The 23,697-nt window shown below is 42.1% G+C and overlaps 1 protein-coding gene across 1 annotated transcript in view; it reads left to right on the top strand.

Annotated features, from left to right (window-relative positions):
* Positions 1 to 4,617: 4,617 nt before the first annotated feature.
* Positions 4,618 to 23,697, top strand: part of snap29 (synaptosome associated protein 29) — a 32,162-nt gene continuing 13,082 nt past the window's right edge. The window contains exons 1-3 of the mRNA XM_072587802.1: positions 4,618 to 4,972; positions 12,627 to 12,817; positions 18,864 to 18,949. Of these exons, the coding sequence (XP_072443903.1) occupies positions 4,709 to 4,972; positions 12,627 to 12,817; positions 18,864 to 18,949 (541 nt within the window). The 5' untranslated portion in view covers positions 4,618 to 4,708. The remainder of the gene's footprint in view (positions 4,973 to 12,626; positions 12,818 to 18,863; positions 18,950 to 23,697) is intronic.

Here is a 23,697-nt window from a genome sequence, read left to right as displayed (position 1 = left end):
TGGATGCTGGAGATCTGAAACAAAACTGCCAGAGAAAGAACTCAACAGGTCTGGCCACACCTGTGAAGGGAAAACAGCAATAACATTTTCAATCCAATGAGTGTTCTTTTCTCAAAAGGTGATGGATTTTGCCAGGGTTTGAGACAAAGGGACAGGCTGGGGCTGTTTTCCCTGGAGTGTCGGAAGCTGAGGGGTGACCTCATAGAGGTTTATAAAATCATGAGGGACATGGATAGGGTAAAAAGGCAAAGTATTTTCCCTGGGATGGAGGAGTCCAAAACTTGGGGGTGTAGGTTTAAGGTGAGAGGAGAAATATTTAAAAGAGACCTAAGGGGCAACATTTTCACGCAAAGGGAAGTGTCTATATGGAATGAGCTGCCAGAGGAAGTGGTGGAGGCTGGTACAATTACAACATTTAAAAGGCATGTGAATGGGGACATGAAGAGGAAGGTTGGAGAGGGATATGGGTCAAATGCTGGCAAATGGGACTAGATTAATTTAAGATATCTGGTCAACATGGATGAGTTGGACCAAAGGGTCTGTTTCCATGCTGTACATCTCTGTGACTCCATAATTATCCAATTCCATTTAAAACAAAAGATACATATGAGCCTGTTTCCATCACAGCCTCAAGCAGAACAACTGAGGAAAAGTCACTGGACTCAAACATTCTCGCGATTTTGTTTCATGTTAATTTTCAGCTTTGGGTCCCACTTTGGAAGTTTGTGCATGGAATCGATGTTGTTCTCTCAGTGCAGTTTTGAGACAAGCTAAACCATGAAAGGAACCCAGAGCAGATCAAGATAATTAAACTTCACTGCCCTCTCAGATTAACCATCCCTGACACTACATCAAAGAAGAGTAGGGGAAGCCACTGCAGTGTTCTGGATTGATATTAATCCCTCAAGAAAGATCAGTGCTTGCTAAAACAAGCAATACATACAATGAATTATTAGCAGGCCATTCAGCTCTTCAAACCTGCTCAACTCTTCATTGTTAACCTGCTTGTTCCACATTCCCATCCAACCCCAATAACCTTTTACTTTCTTGCTTATCAAGAATTCATCTATGCCTGCTTTAAAAACATTCAGGACTCTGCTTCCACCTCCTTTTCAGGAAGGGAATTCCAATGACTCAGAACCTTCTGTGAGAAAAATATTCTCCCTATCTCTGTCATAAATCATAGCTAAGGTTGGATTCTATTTCAGGTACCGTAAGTGGAGAGGTTGGGATGTAGTTCTATTCTTCATAGCGTCAACTGTGGTTTATTTGCGAGCATGCTTACCCAAGTCGGAAGGTTGTGAGTTCAAATCACACAGAGTGCAAAAACCTGGCAAACACTCCAGGAGAGTTAAAGGAGAGCTGCACTGTTAGAAATACAGTCTTTTTGATGAGATTTGAAGATGCCACCTGCCATAAGGTAGACTTAATTATCCCATAACACTATAGTGCTCCCTAATGCCTTGCCCTTAACCTTCAGTTAACATCATAATGGGCAAAAAGAGCAGGCATTGACAACAATGTCCAAATAGGGCAATTGAGAAAAAAAATTGATAATCATATCTCATAGAATCTTAAACATATACAGAAGGTGGCCATTCAGCCTCTCACATTAGTCTTAGCTCTATGCAAGAATAACTCAGCTAGCTCCAATCCTCTGCACATTTTCTGTCACCCAACAATTTCTTTTCTCAAAAGGTAATTATCCAGTTCCATTTAAAAAGCACAATTGAGTCTGTAACCATCAAGATGAATGATGGCCTACTTGCGTTCCTACATTCCAATCCATGGTGGCTTTCACAATCATGAGTAGAGGATTGTCCAAAGTGCTTTACAGCTATTTAAATACTTTTGGAGCATAGTCATTGTTGTAGTGTAGGTTTAGCCTCAAATGGAGTTTTGTGTCCAGTTAAATGCACCACCAGTTTAGGAAGGATATGAAAACTGTTGAAAGGGAGCAGAAAGGATTTACAAGAATTGTTCCAGGAAGAGAGAACTCAATTGCATGGATAGATTGGAGAAGTTGGCACTGTTTTTATTCCTGATGAAGGGCTTTTGCCCGAAACGTCGATTTCGAAGCTCCTTGGATGCTGCCTGAACTGCTGTGCTCTTCCAGCACCACTAATCCAGAACTGTTCTTGACCAGAAGATTGAGGAGATTAGATCAAGGTGTTCCAGATAATCTGTACACAGTGGATAGAGAGAAACTGACTTCTTGGTGAAAGTCCTCAGGAGACATCCATTTATTGTGAATGACAGAATAATATTAAGTGGATGTTTCCTAAGGACTCTTTCACCAAGAAGTTAGTTTCTCACTAACAATTGTGCCCAGACCCCTCATCTTGAACACCTTGATCTAATCTCCTCAATCTTCTGTTCAAGAACAGTGCCAACTTCTCCAATTTAACCATGCAAGTGAGTTCTCTGATCCTGGAACAATTCTTGTAAATCCTTTCTGTGTCCTTTCAAGAGTTTTCATATCCTTCCTAAACCAGTGGTGCATTTAATTGGACACAAACTCAAGTTGAGGATGAACCAACACTACAACAATGACTATGCTACAGAAGTATTTAAATAGCTGTAAAGCACGTTGGACAATCCTCCATTCATGATTGTGAAAGCCACCATTGAATGGAATGCAAGAACACAAGCAGGCCATTCAATCTGTCATGTCTGCTCCACCATTCAATTAGATCATGGCTGATCATCAATGCCACTTTCCTACACTCTCTCCATCCCCTTCAATGTCATGAATCTCCAGAAATCTATTCACTATTGTTGTGGACTAGGCCAGACCCCCTCAAAACATTTAAAGAAAGTAGCCCAGTCCCTAACTTTGCTAGTTGTTTTAAGAAGGTGTAAAGTGGGTATTCCAGGAGTGATGCAGCTAGCCCAACAACAAAACAGAACTTATTTGCAAGATTACTGAATGAAACACAAACAATATAGGATAACAACCTATCCAAAAACTGAACAGACTACCCCAACTTAATAATGCTGTTCCAAATTCCTGCAACAATCCCCATAAACACCCCTTGACACAAAAGGTAAAATCAAACACAGGATCTTACAAGAGAGATATTAGAGAGAGAGAGAGAGAGAGAGATGGCTGAGAGATTCAGCATGGAACAACTTCTTCCATGTATCTATTTCTTTGACCAGCAGCCTCAAAACTGACTGACTGACTGCCTGCTCTGACCAGCCAGAAAGCCAAAACCCCAAATCAAATTAAACCAAAGAAAAGCTGAGCAACTATACATTGTACAAGTAATTTTTTTAAACTTAAAAGCTTCTTCAAGTAGGTCAAGACAGACATTTTGGAACCTGTATAGAAAAACACTTCTGAAAAAAAAACCAAGGACACCACAACCTTGTTAAAGGAGCTGCGTCATTACACTATTGCCTTCAAAATGGTCACTGATTGAGCTTACACAGCACTCTCGGGTAGCAAAGTCCAAAGATTCACCACCCTCAAAGTGAAGAAATTTCTCCTCAATTCAGTCTTAAATAGTGTATTCCTTGTTCTGACTCAAGGTTGGCATACAGACAGTCTCTAATCTGAGCTGTCACCTTTTTTTATGAAACCTTAATTTATCTCAGGAATGTGACTTGAAAGAAGTTCTGGGATTTACATATTAATGAATTGAAACCTGCATCCCCATTCTCAGTGATTAAAGACTTAACAGTAATCTAGGAGAAAGCGAAGACTTCAGATACTGGAGTTCAGAGTTGAAAAGTGTGGTGCTGGAAAACCACAGCAGGTCAGCCAGCATCCGGCGATCTGGAGAATCAAAGTTTCAGGCATAAGCCCTTCAACAGGAATGTGATCCCATTGCTCTATACACCACATGACGAAGGAGCAGCGCTCCGAAAGCTATTGCTTCCAATTAACCTGTTGGATTATAACCTGGTTTTGTGTGATTTTTAACTTTGTACTTCCTGAAGGGCTTATGCCTGAAACATCAATTCTCCTGCTCCTCAGATGCTGCCTGAGCAGCTGTGCTTTTCCAGCGCAATACTTAACAGCAATCCAGGTTTTTTCAATACTTTGCATCAGTTAGCCGTGGAGTCATAGAGATCTACAGCACAGAACCACACTCTTCGGTCCAACTCATCCACGTCGACCTGATATCCTGACCTAATCCAGTCCCATTTGCCAGCACTTGCTCCATATCCCTCAAAACCCTTCCTATTCCTATACCCTTCCTGCTCTTGGTTTACTGTCTTATTTGACTGATCAGCAAGTATAATGTATGACACCTTGATCTTTTACAATAAATTGTGTCCTGTGATCCTGCCCCTGATGAAGGAGCAGTGCTCTGAAAGCTTGTACTTCCAAATAAACCTGTTGGACTATAATCTGGTGTTTAGATTAGAGTGGTGCTAGAAAAGCACTGCAATTCAGGCGGCATCCAAGGAGCAGTAAAATCGACGTTTCAGGAATATAATCTGGCTTTGTGTGATTTCTTTAATTTCAGAGAAGTTAGCCTGGACTCTTTCGGGTGGAGAAGTGGGGCTGAAATCACATGATGGTGCTGGCAGCCAGTCTGAAAGATGGCCGCGCCCTTGACGTGTATCACCCGGGTGAGTCACGTGGTGATGATGCGCAGGGGGTCAAAGGGGGTGTCAGGTGATTTGAAGTTGTCCGGTGAAGGGGGGCAATCCTGAGTCGGGCGACAGGCGGCACCGAGTGATAGTGAGGGGGGTAATGTCGGCCTACCCCAACCGCCACAACCCGTTCGCTGACGACGATGAGGATGAGCCGGAGGTGTCTGGCGGCCGGAGGAGCCAGCCGGGGGCCTGGGAGGACGGGCCTGGGCCTGGGCCTGGGCCTGGCGGCAGCAGCGCCGACGACAGGCAGTGGTCCCTGAGGCAGCAGGCCCTGAGGAGCGCCGAGAGGGCCGTACAGAGCAGCGGCCGCAGCGTCGCCCTCATGTACGAGTCCGAGCAAGTGGGCACCGAGGCGGCCAAGGTGAGAGTGAGAGGCAGAGACCGGGCCCGGGGGGGGTGGGGGAGGAGGGGGACAACAGCACAGGAAAGAGGCTGTTCGGCCCATCGTGTTTGTGCTGCTCGCAGAGGTGTACAGCACGGAATAGGACCCTTCGGTCCAGGCCGACCAGATAGCCCAATCTAACCTAGTCCCACCTGCCAGCATCCTTCCCACATCCCTCCAAACCCTTCCTATTCATGTACCCGTCCTTTTAAATGTTGTCATTGTACTAACCTCCACCAGTTCCTCTGTAGACAAGTAGGGGGCTGGAAGAACACAGCAAGGCCAGCACTGTCAGGAGGTGGAGGAGCACAGCTGGTCAGGCAGCATCTGAGGAGCCAGAGAGTCAATGTTTAAGGCCTAAACTCTTCAGGAATGTGGGTGGATATCTAGTCGGTATGGGAATGCTGATTTTCTGGCCCCAGCTGTGCTTTTCCAGTGCCACACTTTTGACTGATCTGTAGTCCTCACTTTCTCTTTTTTTTCTCTTAGAAGGTGGACGAGTCAACATTTCAGGTAAAACCCTCCCTCCAGGGCTAGCTAAGGGTTATACCTGAAATTTTGACTTCTCCACCTGATGCTGCCTGACCTGCTGTGTTCTTCCAGCCTCCTGTTTGGATTCCAGTATCTACAGTCTTTTTTTGTCTGTCTCTGGCAGCTCAGTCTGTACATGGACAACATTGTATGTGGAAAAAGTTGTTCCTTAGGTATATTTTAAATCTTTTCTCTTCCCCCTAAGCCTATGTCCTCTACTTTTGGGGTCCCCTACCCTAGGAAAAAGGCCTTGTCTTTTCACCCTATATCTGCCCCTCATGATTTTGAAGACCCCTATAAGGTCACCACTCAGCCTCTGACGTTCTAGAGAAAACAGCCGCAGCCTATCCAGCTTTACCCTACAGTTCAAGGTCTCCAACCCTGGCAACAACCTTGTAAATCTTTTCTGATCCCTTTCAAATTTCACAACATCATCCTCCCTATAGGAAGGGAGACCAGAATTCATAGAGATGTAAGCATGGAAACAGACTCTTTGGTCCAACTCAACCATGCTGACCAGATATCTTAAACTAATCTAGTCTCATTTGCCAGCATTCTATGCATATCTCTCTAGGCCCTTCCTATTCATTTGTGCATCCTGGTGCCTTTTAAACGTTGTAATTGTACCAGCCTCCTCCACTTCCTTTGTTGACGGACAGGAGGCTGGAAGTACACAGCAAGTAGGCAGCATCAGGAGTTGGAGAAGTCATTGTTTCGGGTATAACCCTTAACTAGCCCTGAAGGAGGGTCATACCTAAAACGCTAACTTTTCCACTGCCTGATGCTGCCTGGTTTGCTGTGTTCTTCCAGCCTCTTGCTTGTCTACTTTGGATTCCAGCGTCTGCAGTTTTTTTTCTCTCTCCACCACTTCGTCTGGCAGCTCATTCCACATGTGCACAACCCTCTGTATGAAAACTTTGCCCTTTAGGTCCCTTTTAAACCTTTACTCCTCCACTTGACAGTGGTTCAGTGGCGAGCACTGCAGCCTCACAGCGCCAGGGACCTGCATTCAATTCTAGCCTCTGGCAACTGGCTGTGCAGAGTTTGCACGTTCTCCCTGTGTCAGCGAGGATTTCCTCTGGGTGCTCTGGTTTCCTCCCACAGTCCAATAATGTGCAGGTTAGGTGAATTGGCCATGCTAAGTTGCCCGTGGTGTTAGGTGCATTAGTCAGAGGGAAATGGTTTTGAGTGGGTTACTATTCAGAGTTTCGATGTGGACTTGTTTGGCTGAAGGGCCTGTTTCCACACTGTAGGGAATCTAATCTAATCTTAAGCCTATGCTGTGGTTTTGAACACTCCTACCCCTGTGAAAAGACCTTGTCAATTTACCCTATCCTTGCCCCTCATGATTTAATAAATCTCTATACCCTGGAGTGTCAGAGGCTATATAGTCCCAGCCTATTCAGCCCCTCTCTCTCTAACTCAAATCCTCTGACCATGGCAACAACCTTAATCTTTTCAGCACCTTTTCAAGTTTCATAACTTCATTAAGTATACATCTGTTTCTAAGAATAAACAAAAACAAAGTTCTGGTGAAACTCATCAGGTCTTCCAGCATCTGTGGAGAGACAAAAGTGTTAATGTTTTGAGTCTAGTGCCCTTTCTTCAGAACATGATCCATCTATTTTAGTACTATTTTCCAGCACAAGAATTTGTATGATGTCATGCTTCAAGTGCTTATTTAAACACTACTCCAGGGTTCCTACCTCTACCTCCCCCATTTCCCCAGCCTTTTCCTCTTTAAAGAGCCTCAGCTTATCTTATCTCTCTCCACAGTTGAATTGTTCCAGCACAGATGCCACATTTAACAACAATCCTGAAAGTTGTACATTTCATTTTAAAAAGGATACTTTTTTTTTGCCAGTTCCTGAAGGTGGGAGGACATGCCCATAGCTGTATTAGTGAATGATGGATGTTTGTTCGTTTGGGAGCACGGTTCTAGCAGGAGCAAGAGACATGGCAAAGGGGTCAACTGAGTAAAACATGAGTGGAAGTTAGGTTTTGGATTTTGCTCAAGTTAATTAAGCATGTAGGTCTCTGCACTCTAGAACTCGAGGCAAATGCTATAACATTGCGCTAAAATGTTGCTAGACCCATTAGTTTGGTTCCTTTCCTAGTACAGGAGAGGGCACTTAACATTATGCGTGATAGGATCCTGTCAGTTCTATTCTCCCTTTAGCTCAGTTTGTTTCTTTCAGTTCCATTCACTTTCATTTAAATTGTTAATGTCTCTGCTTCTGTCTGTGAAAGAATTATGTTCCCAGTCATTACATTCATTGGATAAAAGAAATTCTTGCTCGTTCATTACTGGAGGAGTATGTTTGTTTCATTTTGTGCACTACCTTTTAGGAAGGGCTGTGAAGGACTTTGGAGAGGGTGCAGATAAGATTTCACAACAGTTCCGGGGATAAGAGGTGAATGATGGTGTGTAAAGAAGGGAAGGCTAATAGGAGATTTGCCAGAGATCTTTAAGATCAAGAAGGAGTCAGAAAAACAAAGAAATAAACTATTTCCAACGAACAATAGCCTGAGGGAGCTAATTGGTGACTGAGAAAATTCCTACCCCATTAATTTGCCAATGAGCGATGATTCCAAACACTTCTTGTTAAAGTGGTGGATGTGTAACAGATTCAAAAGACGTTTGGAAAAATACATGAGCAAGGGGGAAAAAACTTCAGGAACCTACTCCAAAAGCAAGGAATGGGAGGAACTGAATTGTTTTGCAAGATGGTTCAATCTATAGTATTTGGGGGTTCTACATTGATGTGAGTCTTGTTCCCACATGGTGAAGGTGAATAACAATGAGCATTCTCTGGTCTGTCCCCTGCTCTCCAACTGTTTGTAGCTGGGAAAAGGTTGGGAATAGAAGCAATCAGTTCTGAAGCAGTCACTGGGCCCAAAATGGTAACTCTGCTTTGTCTCCACAGATGCTATCAGATCACCTGAGTTTTTTTGGAGACGTTTGTTTGTTTCTAATTTCCAGCACCCTGTAGTTCTTTGGAACTTTTTTTGTTGTTTTAAGGAATGTAAAGTAATAGGATGAGATGAGTAGCATAGACCATAAACCTACAAAGTTGTAAATCAACTATCAAAGACTTATTTGTTTTGTACGCTCTATGTAATACTGTGCATGGTCCTGGTTTCCATAATTGCAAGATTAACTGAAGAAAGTACAACCAAGAACTAAAAAGCTAATCTCCATTGAGAGTCTGAACAACCAGGGTCTCTTGTTGAAAAAGATAAGACCGTGTAGTGACCTGATAGAGATATTCAAAGATGTTTCCATTGCAAAACTAGGCCATAAATGGGAGTAATCAAAAATGTAAGAAACACTGAAGGAGTGCTGCACTCAATTGAAGTCTGCCAGCTGAATTGTTAAATCTGGAACCATTGATCCCCTCAGAAGGACATTGAAGATCTACTATTTTTTAAAAGAGCAGGAGAGTTGTTCTGCAGCATCCTGGCCCACTTGTCCATTTTCAGATTGTTGAAAGGTCTTGCTATGTGAGAAGTGTCTGTTAGAAACCAAATGCACTTTCATCCATTCTATGGTTAGGAAATGCAGGTGTTTCTATTTGAAGGCTGCAATAAAGGAAGGGCTTTGGGGAGAAAAGTAGGAAATAATGGGAGAAATCTTTTCAAGTGTTGATCTGGGTACAGTTGACCAAATGGTTGCCTTCTGCGCTAGGTGGTGGTATTTCTTGCACGTTTATAGAATTATCACAAACATTTCAAGTCTGCTTTCCATTTTATCATATCTGTGACCTACAATGTGGGTCAGGAAAAGAGTGGAAACCTCACTTTTACTCTAATTATTTACTATTTCTAAGTAAGGATGTTAGAAACTCAAGTGTTCTTGTTCATATTTGTGAAGCAATGTAAAATAGGTTTTGACATGGATAAAGATGCAAGTATTGTGGTCTAGGCAATGTGCTGATTAAATCTGGATGTGAGACAAGTATTTAAACAATGGAACGAAAATGTAACATCTACAAGTTTGTGGACGACACACCGTTGAGTGGCAGAGCAAACTGAGGGGAGGATGAATGGATGTTAGTGTGGTGTGGGAAAAATTGACTGGGAGAATGCATAGCAATCAAGTGTAATGTGAATAAATGTTTTCCACTCTGGTCTCAAAAACATGAAGGCAGATTATTATCTGGCAATAGATTATGAAAGGGAGGTTGCAGTGAGATCTGGATGTCCTTGAACACCACTCACTGTGAAAGTAGCCTTGCAGGTGCAGTAGGTGGTGAAAAAGTCAGATGTATGTTGGCCTTCATGGCATGAGCATTCTAGTACAGGACCAGGGTCTTGATGAGACCACCCTGGAGCTTTGTACAGTTAGCTCAGTAAGGCTGGTGATACTACAGAGGGAGTACAACAGTTTTACCAAACTGATGATTGAGGTAGTAGGGCTGATATGAACAGACAGTGAATTGGTTAGTGCTATATTCACTGGAGTTAAGAATGAGGAGGGAATGAGGTGGATGCTTCTAGTGACTGAGGAGTTAAGAACCAGGGGTCAAATCTAATGATACAGGGAAGGCCTCTTTAGGACTGATAAGACCATAAATAAGTGAGGACTGCAGATGCTGGAGACTAGACTAGTGTGGCGCTGGAAAAGCACAGCAGGTCAGGCAGTGTCCGAGGAACAGGAGAATCAACATTTTTGAGCAAAACGCCTTCGTTAGGAAGACCATGAGACCATAAATGAAGTGTGGAATTAGGTCCATTCAGCCCATCAAGTCTTCTGTGCTGTTCAATCATGGCTGATGTTTCTCAGCCCAATTGTCTTGCCTTTTTCCCCATAACCCTTGATCCCCTTATCAATCAAAAATGTATCTATATTAAATATACTCAACAATGTGGCCTCCACAGTCCTCTGTGGCAGAGTTCCACAGATTTTCTACCTCTGGCCAAAGAAATTCCAATCCCATCTCTGTTCTAAAGGGTCATCCCTAACTCTGAGACTGTCTCCTTGGGTCCTAGTTTTCCTACTTGTTGAAACATCATTCTCACACCACACTATATCCAGGCATCTCAGAATTGTATTGTACCCTTTCCAGTTTAATAACATCCTTCTTACACCAAGGCAGCCAGAATTGTATGCAGTATTCAAAATGTGGCCTTAACAACTGCTTGTACAGCAGTAATATGATATACCTATTCCTGTACCCTGCTCTGACCAATAAAGTATACCAAATGCTACCTTCACCACGCTGTCTACCTGTGATGCCACTTTCAAGGAACTATGTACATGCAGCCTGAAGTCTATCTGTATGGCAGCACTCCCCAGGCCCTACCATTAGCTGTGTAGGTCTGGCCCTGGTTTGTCTTCGCAAAATGCAACACCTTACATTTTATCTGAATTAAATTCCTGCTCCAGGCCCAGTTGATCAAGTTCCTGTTGTAATCTTACAAAACCTTCACTATCCTCTGCACTGCCAATTTTGGTGCCATCTGTAAACTTACTAACTGTCCCTCGTGTTCTCATCCCAAACATTTATATAAATGATGAACAACAGTGGACCCAGCACCAATCCTTGCAGCACACCACTGGTCACAGGCCTCTAGTCTGAACAGCAATCTTCTCCCAGCATCTGCTGTCTCTTATTGTCAGCCAACTGGATTCAAAATTGGCTATCTCCCTGGATCCCATGTGATTTGACCTTAGTAACCAGTCAACCATGCAGATTCTTGCTAAAGTCCATGTAGATAATACCACCTCTGCCTTCATTTATCATCTTGGTTATCTCCCAAAAAACCTTAATCAAGTTTGTGAGACATGATTTTCCACGCATAAAGCCATACTGATTAGCCCTAATTCCAAATGCAGATAGATCCTGTCTCAGAATCCACTCCAACAACGTACCTACCATTGATGTTGAGCTCGCTGGTCTGTAGTGTCTTCACTTTTCCTTGCAGCCTTTCTTAAATAATGGCACAACTTTAGTCGCCCTCCAGTCTTCTGGCACCTCACCCATGGCTGTCTATGATACAAGTATCTCTACTAGGGACTCCACAATTTCTTCCAAGCTTCCCAAAACCTTTTGGTATGCATTTGATCAGGTCTTGGGGGATTTAGCTACTTTTTATGAATTTCAATCCCTCCAACACCACCACTTGTAATATGGACTCTTTTCAAGACATCGCTGTTTATTTCCGCAAGTTCTCTCACTTCCATATCATTCTCCATTGTAAATACTGATGAGAAATATTTGTTTAGGATCTCGTTCATCTCCTGTGCTTCCACACACAATGGCCTTAAACCTTAAGGGGCCCTATTCTCTCCATAGTTACTATTTTGTCCTTAATATACAATACTTGCAGAATCTCTTTAGATTTTCCTTTACCCTATCAGCCAAAGTTATCACATGGCCCTTTTTTTGCCACCTCAGGATTTCCCTCTTAGTCATAAATCTCCAATATTTAAGGGATTCTCTTGATCCCAGCTGGCTCTACCTAATGTCGCCTCTTTTCATCAGAGCCTCAATACTTCTACTCATTGTGTTCCCTACTCTGCCAACCTTCCCCTTCGCACCAACAGCTGGTCCTCACTTTTTATTATCTCATTTCACGAAAGCCACCTCCTTGCCAGCCTCCCCAATCAACTTCTTGAAAGTTCCTGTCCAATATCATTAAAATTGGCTTTGCCCCAATTTAGAACTATAACAATGATCCAAAAATCTGAATCCCTGCCCCAGCTCCTCAGCCAGGCATTCATCTGGCCTATCCTGCTGTCGCAACTGTCTCTAGCACATGGCTAATCCAGTCATTACTACCTTTTTGAGGTCACAGGTTTGAAAAGTAGAGGGAAGAGAAGTGGAATTCATTGCCATAGAAGGCTATGAAGGCCAGGTCACTGAATATATTTAAGACAGAGGTAGATAGGTTCTTGAGGATCAAGGGTTATGGGGAGAAAGTGGGAGAATGGGTTGAGAAACTTATCAACTGTGATTGACAATTCGATCGAATAGCCTAATTTCTGCTTCTGTGTCTTATGATCTTATGCTTTTTGACTTCCTGTCAAACTCCCTACATTCACTGCAGGACCTCATGTCTTTATGGTTATTACAGATTTGGTTTATATGCTCCACAGGAACTACTGCGACAAGGTGAATCTCTTAAGCGATCCGAGAATATGGTGGATAAGATGGACCAGGATTTAAAAGTTAGCCAGAGACACATCAACAGCATTAAGAGTATCTTTGGTGGCATTACCAACTACTTCAAATCTAAGAACCCAGAACCACAAGCCCCTCGAGTGCCTGAAACACAAACATGCAGCAGGTAAGAATCCTCTTCCTCCTTTCCCGGACCATCCTTCCTCATTCTCCTTGTCCGTCTCCACTTCTCTCTGCTACTTCTCACTGTGACTTCCCAGATTCTATCCTGCAGTCCTACTTTTCCTCTTTCTCAGTGGCATCCTCTGAAGACAGATGCTTGTTCACCCTCTGTCAGTCAATAATGTTGACCTCCATCTCTCCTCACTCCTCTACACTTGGTCTGCTCTGAACTGACAAGTTTTTTTTATTTTTGTAAGTGTCACAGGACTGGTTTCTAATTAAAACATTTTTCTTACATTGAATGATTTGGCAATGATTGAGCTGTTCTGCTTTTGTGTATCTAACGTGTAATTTGGATATTGCGCTGTGATCCCAGCTAATGTTACTGGACAAGTCCGATCCCGGACTGAAATATGGCTTGGGAGGCTTTTTTGTTTTTACTTAACAAGGTAATCTTTTACTGAAACACAAGTATGCAAAGCTGCAGATTTGCTTTTGACAATACGGGCGGCACGGTGGCACAGTGGTTAGCACTGCTGCCTCACAGCGCCAGAGACCTGGGTTCAATTCCTGCCTCAGGCGACTGACTGTGTGGAGCTTGCACATTCTCCCTGTGTCTGCGTGGGTTTTCTCCGGGTGCTCCGGTTTCCTCCCACAGTCCAAAGATGTGCAGGTTAGGTGAATTGGCCATGCTAAATTGCCCGTAGTGTTAGGTAAGGGGTAGATGTAGGGGTATGGGTGGGTTGCGCTTCGGCGGGGCGGTGTGGACTTGTTGGGCCGAAGGGCCTGTTTCCACACTGTAAGTAATCTAATCTAATAAAACAGAAATTTACTATCTTCAATAAGAGAAAATAGAATCTACCAAGCTATTCACAATAGACCATTTTCAAGATTTTGAAACAACGCAATCCCATTTATTTCAACACTTCAGTTAACAGAATTCTCTCCTGTATCATAGTTATAGGTTTAACTTGACAATTTTTTTCAGTTTCCAGTCAAAGAATTTGACTTTTCTTTTCCTGATGGGTTACATGACTGAGCTTAAACTTTCTTCAAATTTAACTGTGTTCTAATCAGACACTCTTGAATGTAACTTTTAAAACTCAAATCCTAACCTTGGAAACATGATTCTAATTCCTTTCTCGAAGCCAATCTGTTTCATACCTTTTATCTTCAACCAGGATCTCTCAGGGCAGAAAAACATAAGTTTTTCAAGCTGTAAGTTGTTTTTCCCTGAAGTGAAAGAAAAACCCTGTTCCTTCTAAACAGAAAGCTAATGCTTCTCAATGTGTACTGTCAATTCATAAAATTCTCCCAATGCAAAGAAATCCCATTTTCACATCAAGGATGCCTTTTGCACTGGTTTAAATAAACCATGGCCCCTGCGAAGCTGTCAAGTTAATAATTAAATCCCTTCATTCACACAAGTGAAAACCCATATGTCACTAGTTCAAAATGTAAGCTCTCTGTTTAGTTTTGCATCAGTGCTCTAATTTATTTTAAGCATGCACATCACAATTAAAGTAGCTTTTGTGTTGGTTTCCTTCCACATAAACTTAAACCAATGATCATAAGATTGCATTGCAATAGTTATAAGATCCAATCAATCCTTACTTTTTAAACTGACTACAAATATTACACCTCAGTAATCTTAGTATGCTGAAGGCTGCTGTAATTAGGTTTTTGACTTGTGCAATTTCCCAGTAATCTGAACTGGAATTGAAAATGCTTTCCATTTGAATTAACTAAAATGTCTTCAGTCAGATGTGAAGACATCTGGTTTTGGCATCAAGAAAAACAAGCACTGTGATTAAAAATGTACCACTGCAACTCGATGGTTCTTTTATCTGAACTCTGGTTATTGCCAGACTACTTTTATAACATTGTTTAACCCCAGCTTCCTAACCTCCGGCTCTTGGAAATCGTTTTAATCACCTCTTTCACACATGTTGTGATGTCTCTGGAGTAAGTGGGCCTTGAACCCAGGCCGCCTGGCTCAGTGGTAGGAACATTCATTGCAAGAGCCTTGCCCCAGTACCCATGATTAATTCAGTTCAGTTTCTGGTCAGTGATTCAACAATGGGAATGCTATTGAATGTTAAGATATGATGGTTGTTTCTCTATTGTTGAAAGTGGTTATTGCCTAGCATTTGTGCGACATGAATGTTACTTAGCACTTGACAGCCAAACCTAAACTTGCTGCGTTTGGCATAGATTGCTTCTATATTTGTGGAGTCATAAATGCTCCTCAACGTTTTACTGTCTCCTGTATCCTTGGAAAGATTCTGCCTTATTAGACAGCTCCAGTTGGGAAAGCAACTTGGCCTCTGAGAAAAGGTTAATCAAGGGAGCTTTAAAATGACGAAGAGATACTGCTAGGATTTGAACCCAGGATCGCCTACTAACTTGATAAATGCTTTAACCAACTAAGCCATAACACCCCACAATGCTGCCTGCTTGTCCAACAGAACTTTGACCAGATTGACTGACTAATGGGCCAAGGAATCAAAAACTCTCCCAATCCAAACAAACCCTCACCTTTGCCCAAGGATGCCTTCTCTCATACTGATTTAAATAAAATCCTGGTTCAAGAAATACTGACAAGACCCCTTAATTCACATAGTCAACCCATTTGCCATTAGTTGAAGATTTACACGCTCAAAAGCTGGACACTGGGCAGTTATCAGCAAGCATCTGCACTCCGACCTTCTGGTGGAGGGAATGTAATTGATGAAACAGTTCAAGGTGGTTAGGCCAAGGACACTACCCTGAGGAGCTCCTGTAGAGATGAAGCTGAGAAGACCGACCTCCAACAACCAAAGCCATTTTTCTTTGTGCCATGTATGACTTCAACCAGCAGAATGTTTTTCCCCGATTCCTAATGGCTCCAGTTTTACCAAAGCTTAATGATGACATACTTGATCGATAAAAGCCTTGGTGTTGAGGTCAGTCATTCTCACCACTTCACCAACTCTGCTCTTTTGACCATGTTTGAACTGAGATTGTAATCAAGTCAGGATCTGTGTGGACTTGTTTCTCAATAACCTACTTGGTTTTGGTTTTGGTTTCAAGTGATGTTTGTCCATGATGAAATTTGACAGGACTGTAGAGCTTGGATCTGATCTGTTGATTGTGAAGTCACTTAGCTCTGCCTGTCACTTGTTTATGCAGTTTGGCACACAAGTAATCTTGTTTGGTAGATTCACCAGGTTGATGTGGCATTTTTAGGAATGTCTGTCTGTCTAGTGCTGCTCCTGGCATGCCCTCCTACACTCTACATTGCACCTGACTTGATGGTTACAGTAGAGTGGGGCAATGACATAGCTGTCGGTAAGGCCACTGTTCATTTATGACTTTATGCTTTGTGTGCATGAGGAAGTTGTGTAGTTCTTTTTTTGTGCCAGAATAAAGCAACTTCCTTCCCTAGTCTAGAAACCGTTCCCTCTTTGTTTTAGTAAGTAAAGGAAAATTTAAGCTATTGTCTTAAACATGAAGTAAGCAAAAGACAAAAATCTAAGTTAAACAGTCAGTGGAACTATTTGTTCAACAATTATAAGCTAGCATTTGTGACAACAACCAGCCCCACTGGGGAGGCAGTGGCCTGGTGGTGTTATTGTTAGACTATCAATCCAGACCACCGTTCCAATCCACCATGGAAAATGGTGGAATTTGAATTCAATAAAAATCTGGGGTTGAGTCTACTAATGACCATGAGACTGATTTTGTCAGACAATCCCATCTGGTTCGCTATTGTCTTTCTGGGAAAGAAATCGGTCCTTAGTTGATGTGGTCTAGATGTGACTCCAGCTCCACAGCAATGTGCTTGACTTTTAACTGACCACTGGACAGTTTGGGTATACATAATAATAAATGCTGGCCTAGCCAGTAATCCCCACAGACCATGTTTTGGAGTCTTTAGATTTGATAAATTCAACAGGTCCTGCCTTTGCACAAAGTCATTAAGTCAAAGCTAAACTTGTGAACCAGCTTTATGTTAACAAGTGCTGGGTCCACTGCTGCTGCTTTTGTCATTTTAATATAAATGGTTTGGATGTGAATGTAGAAGATATAGTTAGTAAGTTGGCAGATGACACCAAAATTGGATGTGTCATGGACAGCGAAGAAGTTTACCTCTGGTACAATAGAACCATGGTCAGATAGCCCAATGGGCTGAGGAGTATCTGAGGAAGTTTAATTTTTAGATAAATGTAAGGTGCTGTATTTTGACAAAGCAAATCTTAGTAGGACCTATACACTTAATGGTAAGGTCCTAAGGAGTGTTGCTGAACAGAGACACCTTGGAGTGCAGGTTCATAGCTCCTTGAAAGTGGAGTTGCAGGTAGATAGATAGTGAAGAAAGCGTTTGGTATGCTTTCCTTTATTGGTCAGAGTATTGAGTACAGGATTTGGGAGGTCATGTTGCAAGTGTACAAGACATTGGTCAGGCCACTGTTGAAATACTGTGTGCAATTCTCGTCTCCCTGCTGTAGGAAGGATGTTATGAAACTTGAAAGGATTCAGAAAGGATGTACAAAAATGTTGCCAGGATTGAGGGGTTTGAGCTATAGGGAGAGGCTGAATAGTCTGGGGCTGTTTTCCCTGGAGCGTCGGAGGCTAAGGGGCATCCTTTAGAGATTTATAAAATCATGAGGGCCATGGATAGGATAAATGGCTGGCATCTTTATTTATCCCCCAGGGTAAGGAAGTCCAAAACTAGAGGGCGTAAGTTTCAGGTGAAGGGTGGGTTGAGCTTTAAGGGGCAGCTTTTTCACACAGAGGGTGGTGTTTGTATGGATTGAGCTACCAGAGGAAGTGGTGGAGGCTGGTATAATTACAACATTTAAAAGGCGTCTGGATTGGTATATAAATTGGAACGTTTTAGAGGGATATAGCCAAATGCTTTTAAATGGAACTAGATTAATATAAGCTGTCTAGTTGGCATGGACAAGTTGGACTGAAGGGTCTGTTTCCATGCTGTCCAGCTCTGCGAATCTAATGTGTATGCTGCTGGTATTGGGCCTCCTCTTAGGTCCAAGTTCCACACATCCTTTCATTCTGACTTTAGATTTAAATAAGCTGTAAAAGTGATTTGATGTGGGAAATGGGAATCTGCACAATTGTGCTACATCTGTCAAACCTCTATCTTATTTCAAATAAGTTGTCTTCTCACCCTCTTTCAATGAGTACTGGCCACAAAACTGGAGTCAATGGGGATCAAGGTAAAGCTGATCCACTGGTTGAAGTCATAATTGACACAAAGGAAAATGTTTGTGGTTGCTCCATTTTGGTTCCAGGACACTACCTTAGGAGTTTTTTGTTGATCTTCTTGGCCTAACTCTTTTTTCAGTTGTTTTATCAATGACTTCCCCATCATTGTTAGCTCAGTAGTGGGGTTGATTGCTGGTGACTGCTCATTATTTAATGACTTTTGTGAAGCCTCAGGTACTGACGCAGTCCAGGTCCAAATGCCACAATACCGGAACAATATCCAGCTTTGTGCTGACATCTAGCAAGTAGTGTCTGTATGACCTAAGTGCCAGGCATTAACCATGTGCAACAAGAAAGGCTAACTGTCACCCCATGCCATTCAGTGATGCCACTGCTGAATCTGACTATCAACATGCTGAAACTCGACTAGACTAACCACTTCATATTGTGACTACAAGACAAGGTCAGGATAGCAGTGGGTAACTTGCCCTCTGAAATTCAAGAGCCTGTTTCTTATCTACAAAGCACAAGTCAAGAAATTGATTCATATTTCCGACTTGCCCAAATAGTGCAGTTCCAGTGACGCTTAGTGTGGCAATTATTATTTTGGGTTTTTGGTCAGATTTTTGAATAGCATGCTGATCCCATGTGTAGCTCAGAGCACTCCCAAATTTTAGCAGCAGATAGCTACAATCTGGCTGTCTTGTTATCAGAGATGTCCACACAGTGCAATAGTGTTAAAGCCCATCAAGAGATTTTTTTATTAACTCTAGAACTTTACAGTCCAATTACCTACATAATCAGCTATTTGATATTCTAAAATCTCTTAAATTTTGTCATAGATTAAAAGATGCTTTGGATAAGAGTATGCAGCAGGAAAATGAGTACCGAGCGAACCATCCAAACCTGAGGAAACTTGACACTTCAGGTAATTCTTTTTGGTGGAGGGGGGGAAACGGTACTGTTGCCCATCTGAGACAACAGTATATACATTGAAGATACAATGGAGATGCTTGGAGCTCTATAAAACTCAAGTGATTAAGTACTGTACTGAATAACACACTACTTTTTTCTTTTTGCTCCTCTGGGTTCTGTAACTAACCCAATATGTTGTTACCCAGGAGGGTCAGCAGCTGGCCAGGTTGGAAGTCTTCTCGGCATCTGCGTGTCTCCTGACGTAGGTACCTCCTGCAGCATTAATCTTAAGTTCTGGTGGATAAAAAGGGTTTTCTCAGGCTGCTTTTTACACCGGTCTCTCTGCCAAGTGTATGTTTTATTCGGAATTGTCTGTGACATGACCAATGTCAAATGTTTTGTCCTTATTTGATAGAGGCAGCAGTTAGTGATTCATGCAATCTTAGCAGACCTGAATGACTCAGCATCGTTCTACTTAGCCCATTGTGAAGCCCCTTTTCAGTTTGTCATCTTCAGACTTATCCAGCAGTATGCCAGGTACCAAATAGCCTTCCATGTTTCTTGGAGAATGCCAACAGAAAACCCAAGTCTGGGTTCACTTTTCCAATTGAGACTGCAGTGTGTTTTGTTTATTTTATTTCTTTTGCCCTTTGGACTCTGGTACTTCAGGAATGTAACAAACAGCCAGTGCTTAATCCTGGAAACTCTGAACTGTTGGTCTCTAAACAACTGGTTTAATTGCAGTTACTTTAAAGAACGTCGGAAGAGATTAACAGAAATAAACAGCTCAATTGGCAAAGGAGGAGACCCAGATAAAAGGTGGAAAAATACTGCACCTTCTTGGCCCATTGTGTTTCCCTACAGTAAATGTGACCGACTCAGTCATGCTAGATTGGGCTCCTTAGCTGCAGCAGCCAATGTGTAATACTGTTTGCCACCGCATTGCAACCATTATCTCTGAAGATGGTAGACTGCCACAGGTTTAGTAAGGACTAGGGTAATCTATGGAGGAAGGTGCATAGGAAATGACAGTAGGGCATTTGGGCCCTTTCAGTGCCATAGATCTGTTTTCCCTTCGTATTCCTTGGTACCGTTTTTTTCTAACATAAAAATCAATCTTCTCTCTTTCTTGAAGATACTGTCTGACATGAGGCTGACAACTGTATCTGCTGTATTTCTAATTCTGTCAAATGATTTTAGTATGAGAAAATGAAAAACTACCAGATGAAATTGTACTAGATTTGTGGAATTTTAAGGAAATGAACTAATAATTAAAACCAGTTTTGAAGTCTTCAATAAATAAACCACCATTCTTAAGTTCTGAAGGATCTGGTATTCAAAGTGTTGGTTGTACCTTGCATCAAGGCAGATGGCTGTGATTGCTGGAGGCCTCTCTTCCAACTGAAGACATCGCTGCAGGAATTCCTTTAATCATTAACTGCTTCATCAATGTCTTTACTCTCCTTTTTTTTATAGTGAAGTGGGGATGTTCACTGCTCATGGTGATATTTGTTTAGTATTATTCATGACTCTTCAGTTACTTGACCAGTCATGTTTTTCCCCTATACAGTCAGCTCTGGAAAAATTTCAGGGAGGAGAAAGTGAGGACTGCAGATCTGGTGATTAGCATCACGAGTGTGGTGCTGGAAAAGCACAGCAGGTCAGGCAGCACCTGAGGAGTAGAAGAATTGACATTTTGGGCATAAGCCCTTCAAAAGGAATGGTTCCTGATGAAGGGCTTATGGCTGAAACATTGATTCTCCTGCTCCTCGGATGCTGTCTGACCTGTGTTTTCCACCACACTTTTGACTGGAAAACTTTCAGGCTTGTGTTTAGAAAATAATTTGCACCCCACACAGGCAGTTTCTCCAAGAGAATTCAGCTATCTCCTTTGACATGTAACAGCATAACCAATACCGAATCACCCACACTCAACATCCTGAGGTCCACTTACCAGAAGTATAACTGGACCATCCATACTTTGGCTACAGGAGGTCAGTCTGTGGACTGTGTAGCACACCATCTAGAAGATACAAATCAGGAATGTAATTGTGTCCTCTCCTTCACTCAACTTGGCTGGATAGTTACAGCTCCCACAAAAGCTCACTGCAATTGGGAAAAACAGCCCACGTCAACACCCCATCCACCACCTTAAGTGTTCACTGCCTTAACCATTTGTGCCATTGTTGCTGTGTATCTCCTGCAGCAGCTTGTCAAGGTGCCTTCAACAGCACCTTCCAAACTTGCAATCTTAGCCTCTCAAGATGTTGGCAGCAGATGCCTTTTCCACCTGTGCAACACATCACGCTGGCTTGGAACTGAAAAGTGCCTGGGAAACTCAGTAGCTCTGGCATTGGGTGTGGAGAGGTTGTCCAGTACTGTGTTCCTTTCAAATCTCCAGCATCCACAGTATGTTGCTTCTATCTAACTTGGAGCTATATCTCCATACCTACATTGAGCCAAAACCCCTTGTTTGGGGAGGCAATTTATGGTTTTATAGCTGAATTGTTAACTCAGCGACCCAGGTAATGTTCTGGAGACCTGGGTTTGAATCCCAATGGTGGAATTTGCCCATGTTCGATCAACACACTAATGATTGTTATAGTATAAAACTGTGTCTCTTTTAAAATGTGCAATTCCCTATCATCTTTTGTGATCAACACATTGAGTTGTTAGCTATTCAGCAACACTTTTCTATCATTCGACACTTGATTGGGAATGGAGGACAATGTGATTGGAGTTTGTTTCCTCTGCAGGTAGAGGAACTTTGTCCGCTTGATATCATCACCTTTCTGGGATAACAATTGGACTTCAACCTCGCAAGAAATGTGGCACTTCATTGGTTTACACTAAATGTGTTTGAGTTCAAGGGACACGCACCTTTTTCTAACAAAATTTAACATGGTTCAGAGACCTTTTGAAAATTTTTTTTTAAAAGATAAAACTGAATTGGTACCAAAAGTTAATGAACACTAGAAAAGCTTCAGGAAAACAGGTCCAGTCCCAAAGATAGAAATACAGACGAGAGGATATTTTAGTCTATTTTGTTTGGCCATTTTTTTCTACCTCCCCAAGCTCTGTTCTTTTAATTTGTTTTATTTTTGCTCTTTTAAAATGTTTACATATAAACACATTCCTGGCATCTAACTCATGTTTATCCTCTTAGCCTGCTTACTGTTGAGTTCAAAAATAATTTTCTTACTACTTTATATATCTCAATAATATCTGCTCTGTAATCTGCCTTCAAGGCAGAAAAGCTCACGATCTGTCTTCCAGGTTTTCTTCCTAAATCCAGTCCTCTGGTGCGAGGGATTGGCTCTGTGCCTTTTCTCTAAACTGTACTCTAGTTCTAAATGTCTCCCTAGTGCCTCACCAGAACCAAACATGGATGATGTGAATTGAGCATTACGTTTAATCATTTCCTGTGCCTCACATTCTGCTGCTTTTGGTTATGTAGTTGTATTCGATTGTTACTTGTGGTTCTAGGTATTAGTGAGTCCCTAACTCTTGGTGTACTCTAGACCTCAAAGGTCTACCCTTAACCATCCCTTTATTTCCTTTGTATATGCTTTAGTCTCTGTTAAGTGTAATCGTGCCATTGTTTTTGACCCCTTTGCACGGGAAGTATATTAGGTAAAATATCAATGCACTCTGAATCCACAGCTTCTCCTATTTTGTTAGAGTAAATTGACAAATTTATAATCTGTAACCAATAACACTTGTTTTCTGCCCTGTAGTCAGTTACTTTTATCCATCCTAATTTTTGTCCCTGCAACATTTGGGTGCTAATAGTATTTTGTAAGGAGTTTGTCGCAATGTTTTCTTTGCAACTCTTGATACACTGGTGGCCTGTCCTTCGCTAAACTCCACTAAAACCACTTCATTTATGGTGGGGTTTTTTTCTCTCTTTCGGACATGCTTTTAATTGTGTCCTTGCAAAGACAACTGTACTCTGTCTTTATTGTATTTATGAAATTCTCTCCTTTGCTGTCCTATTTCTGTCCATCTTCCAAGGTAAGCAGTGTTTCTGTTCAGCTTGTATCGTAGTTCCTTGACACAAGCAGCCTCTAATTTAGTTTATTGCAAATGCTTCTGGTGTTCCTCCATTAGCTTTTCCTTTACCATTAATGTCAGACTTTTTAAAAATCTGGTTTGTTGGCTAGCACCTCCTCTTTCTTTAGCCTTGCATGGGAACCATGTCCTGGGTTTGAATGATTGATTTACAAAAGCTGCTTTGATTGCTCGTTGTGTGGTTCCTCTGTCTTTCAAAATCATTGCTTTCGCTTTGGGAGAGAAAGAAGTCTTCATTATGAAAATATTTGTTAATACCGAATGTTAAATAAAACAAGCTTATTAAAACAAATGAGATTTTTCTGGTTAAGGATCAAAGATATGAGGGTACAGAATGCTCTCAAGAGGGAGATGGCCCAGCAAGAGGTCATTGTACACATTGGTGCTAACGACATTGGAAGGGAACAAGATGAGATTCTGAAAGGAGAGTAAAGAAAGTTAGGCAGGAATTTTAAAAAGGAGATCCTTGAGGTTAGTAATGTCTGAATTATTCCTGATGCTATGAGCTCGTGAGGGTAGGAATAGGAGGATAGAGATGAAGTCAGTGTGCCTAAGGAGCTGGTGCAGGGGAGAGGGGTTCACGTTTCTTTGGATCATTTGACTCTCTTCTGGGATCCAAGTGACCTGTACAAGAAGGATGGATTACACCTGAATTGGAAGGGGACTAATATACTGGCAGGGAGATTTGCT

Source organism: Chiloscyllium punctatum, chromosome 17 (assembly GCF_047496795.1).
Source record: "Chiloscyllium punctatum isolate Juve2018m chromosome 17, sChiPun1.3, whole genome shotgun sequence".
Classification (NCBI taxonomy): Eukaryota; Metazoa; Chordata; class Chondrichthyes; order Orectolobiformes; family Hemiscylliidae; genus Chiloscyllium; species Chiloscyllium punctatum.
Note: the sequence above shows the minus strand (reverse complement) of the source record. Positions and strands in the feature narration are given on the sequence as shown.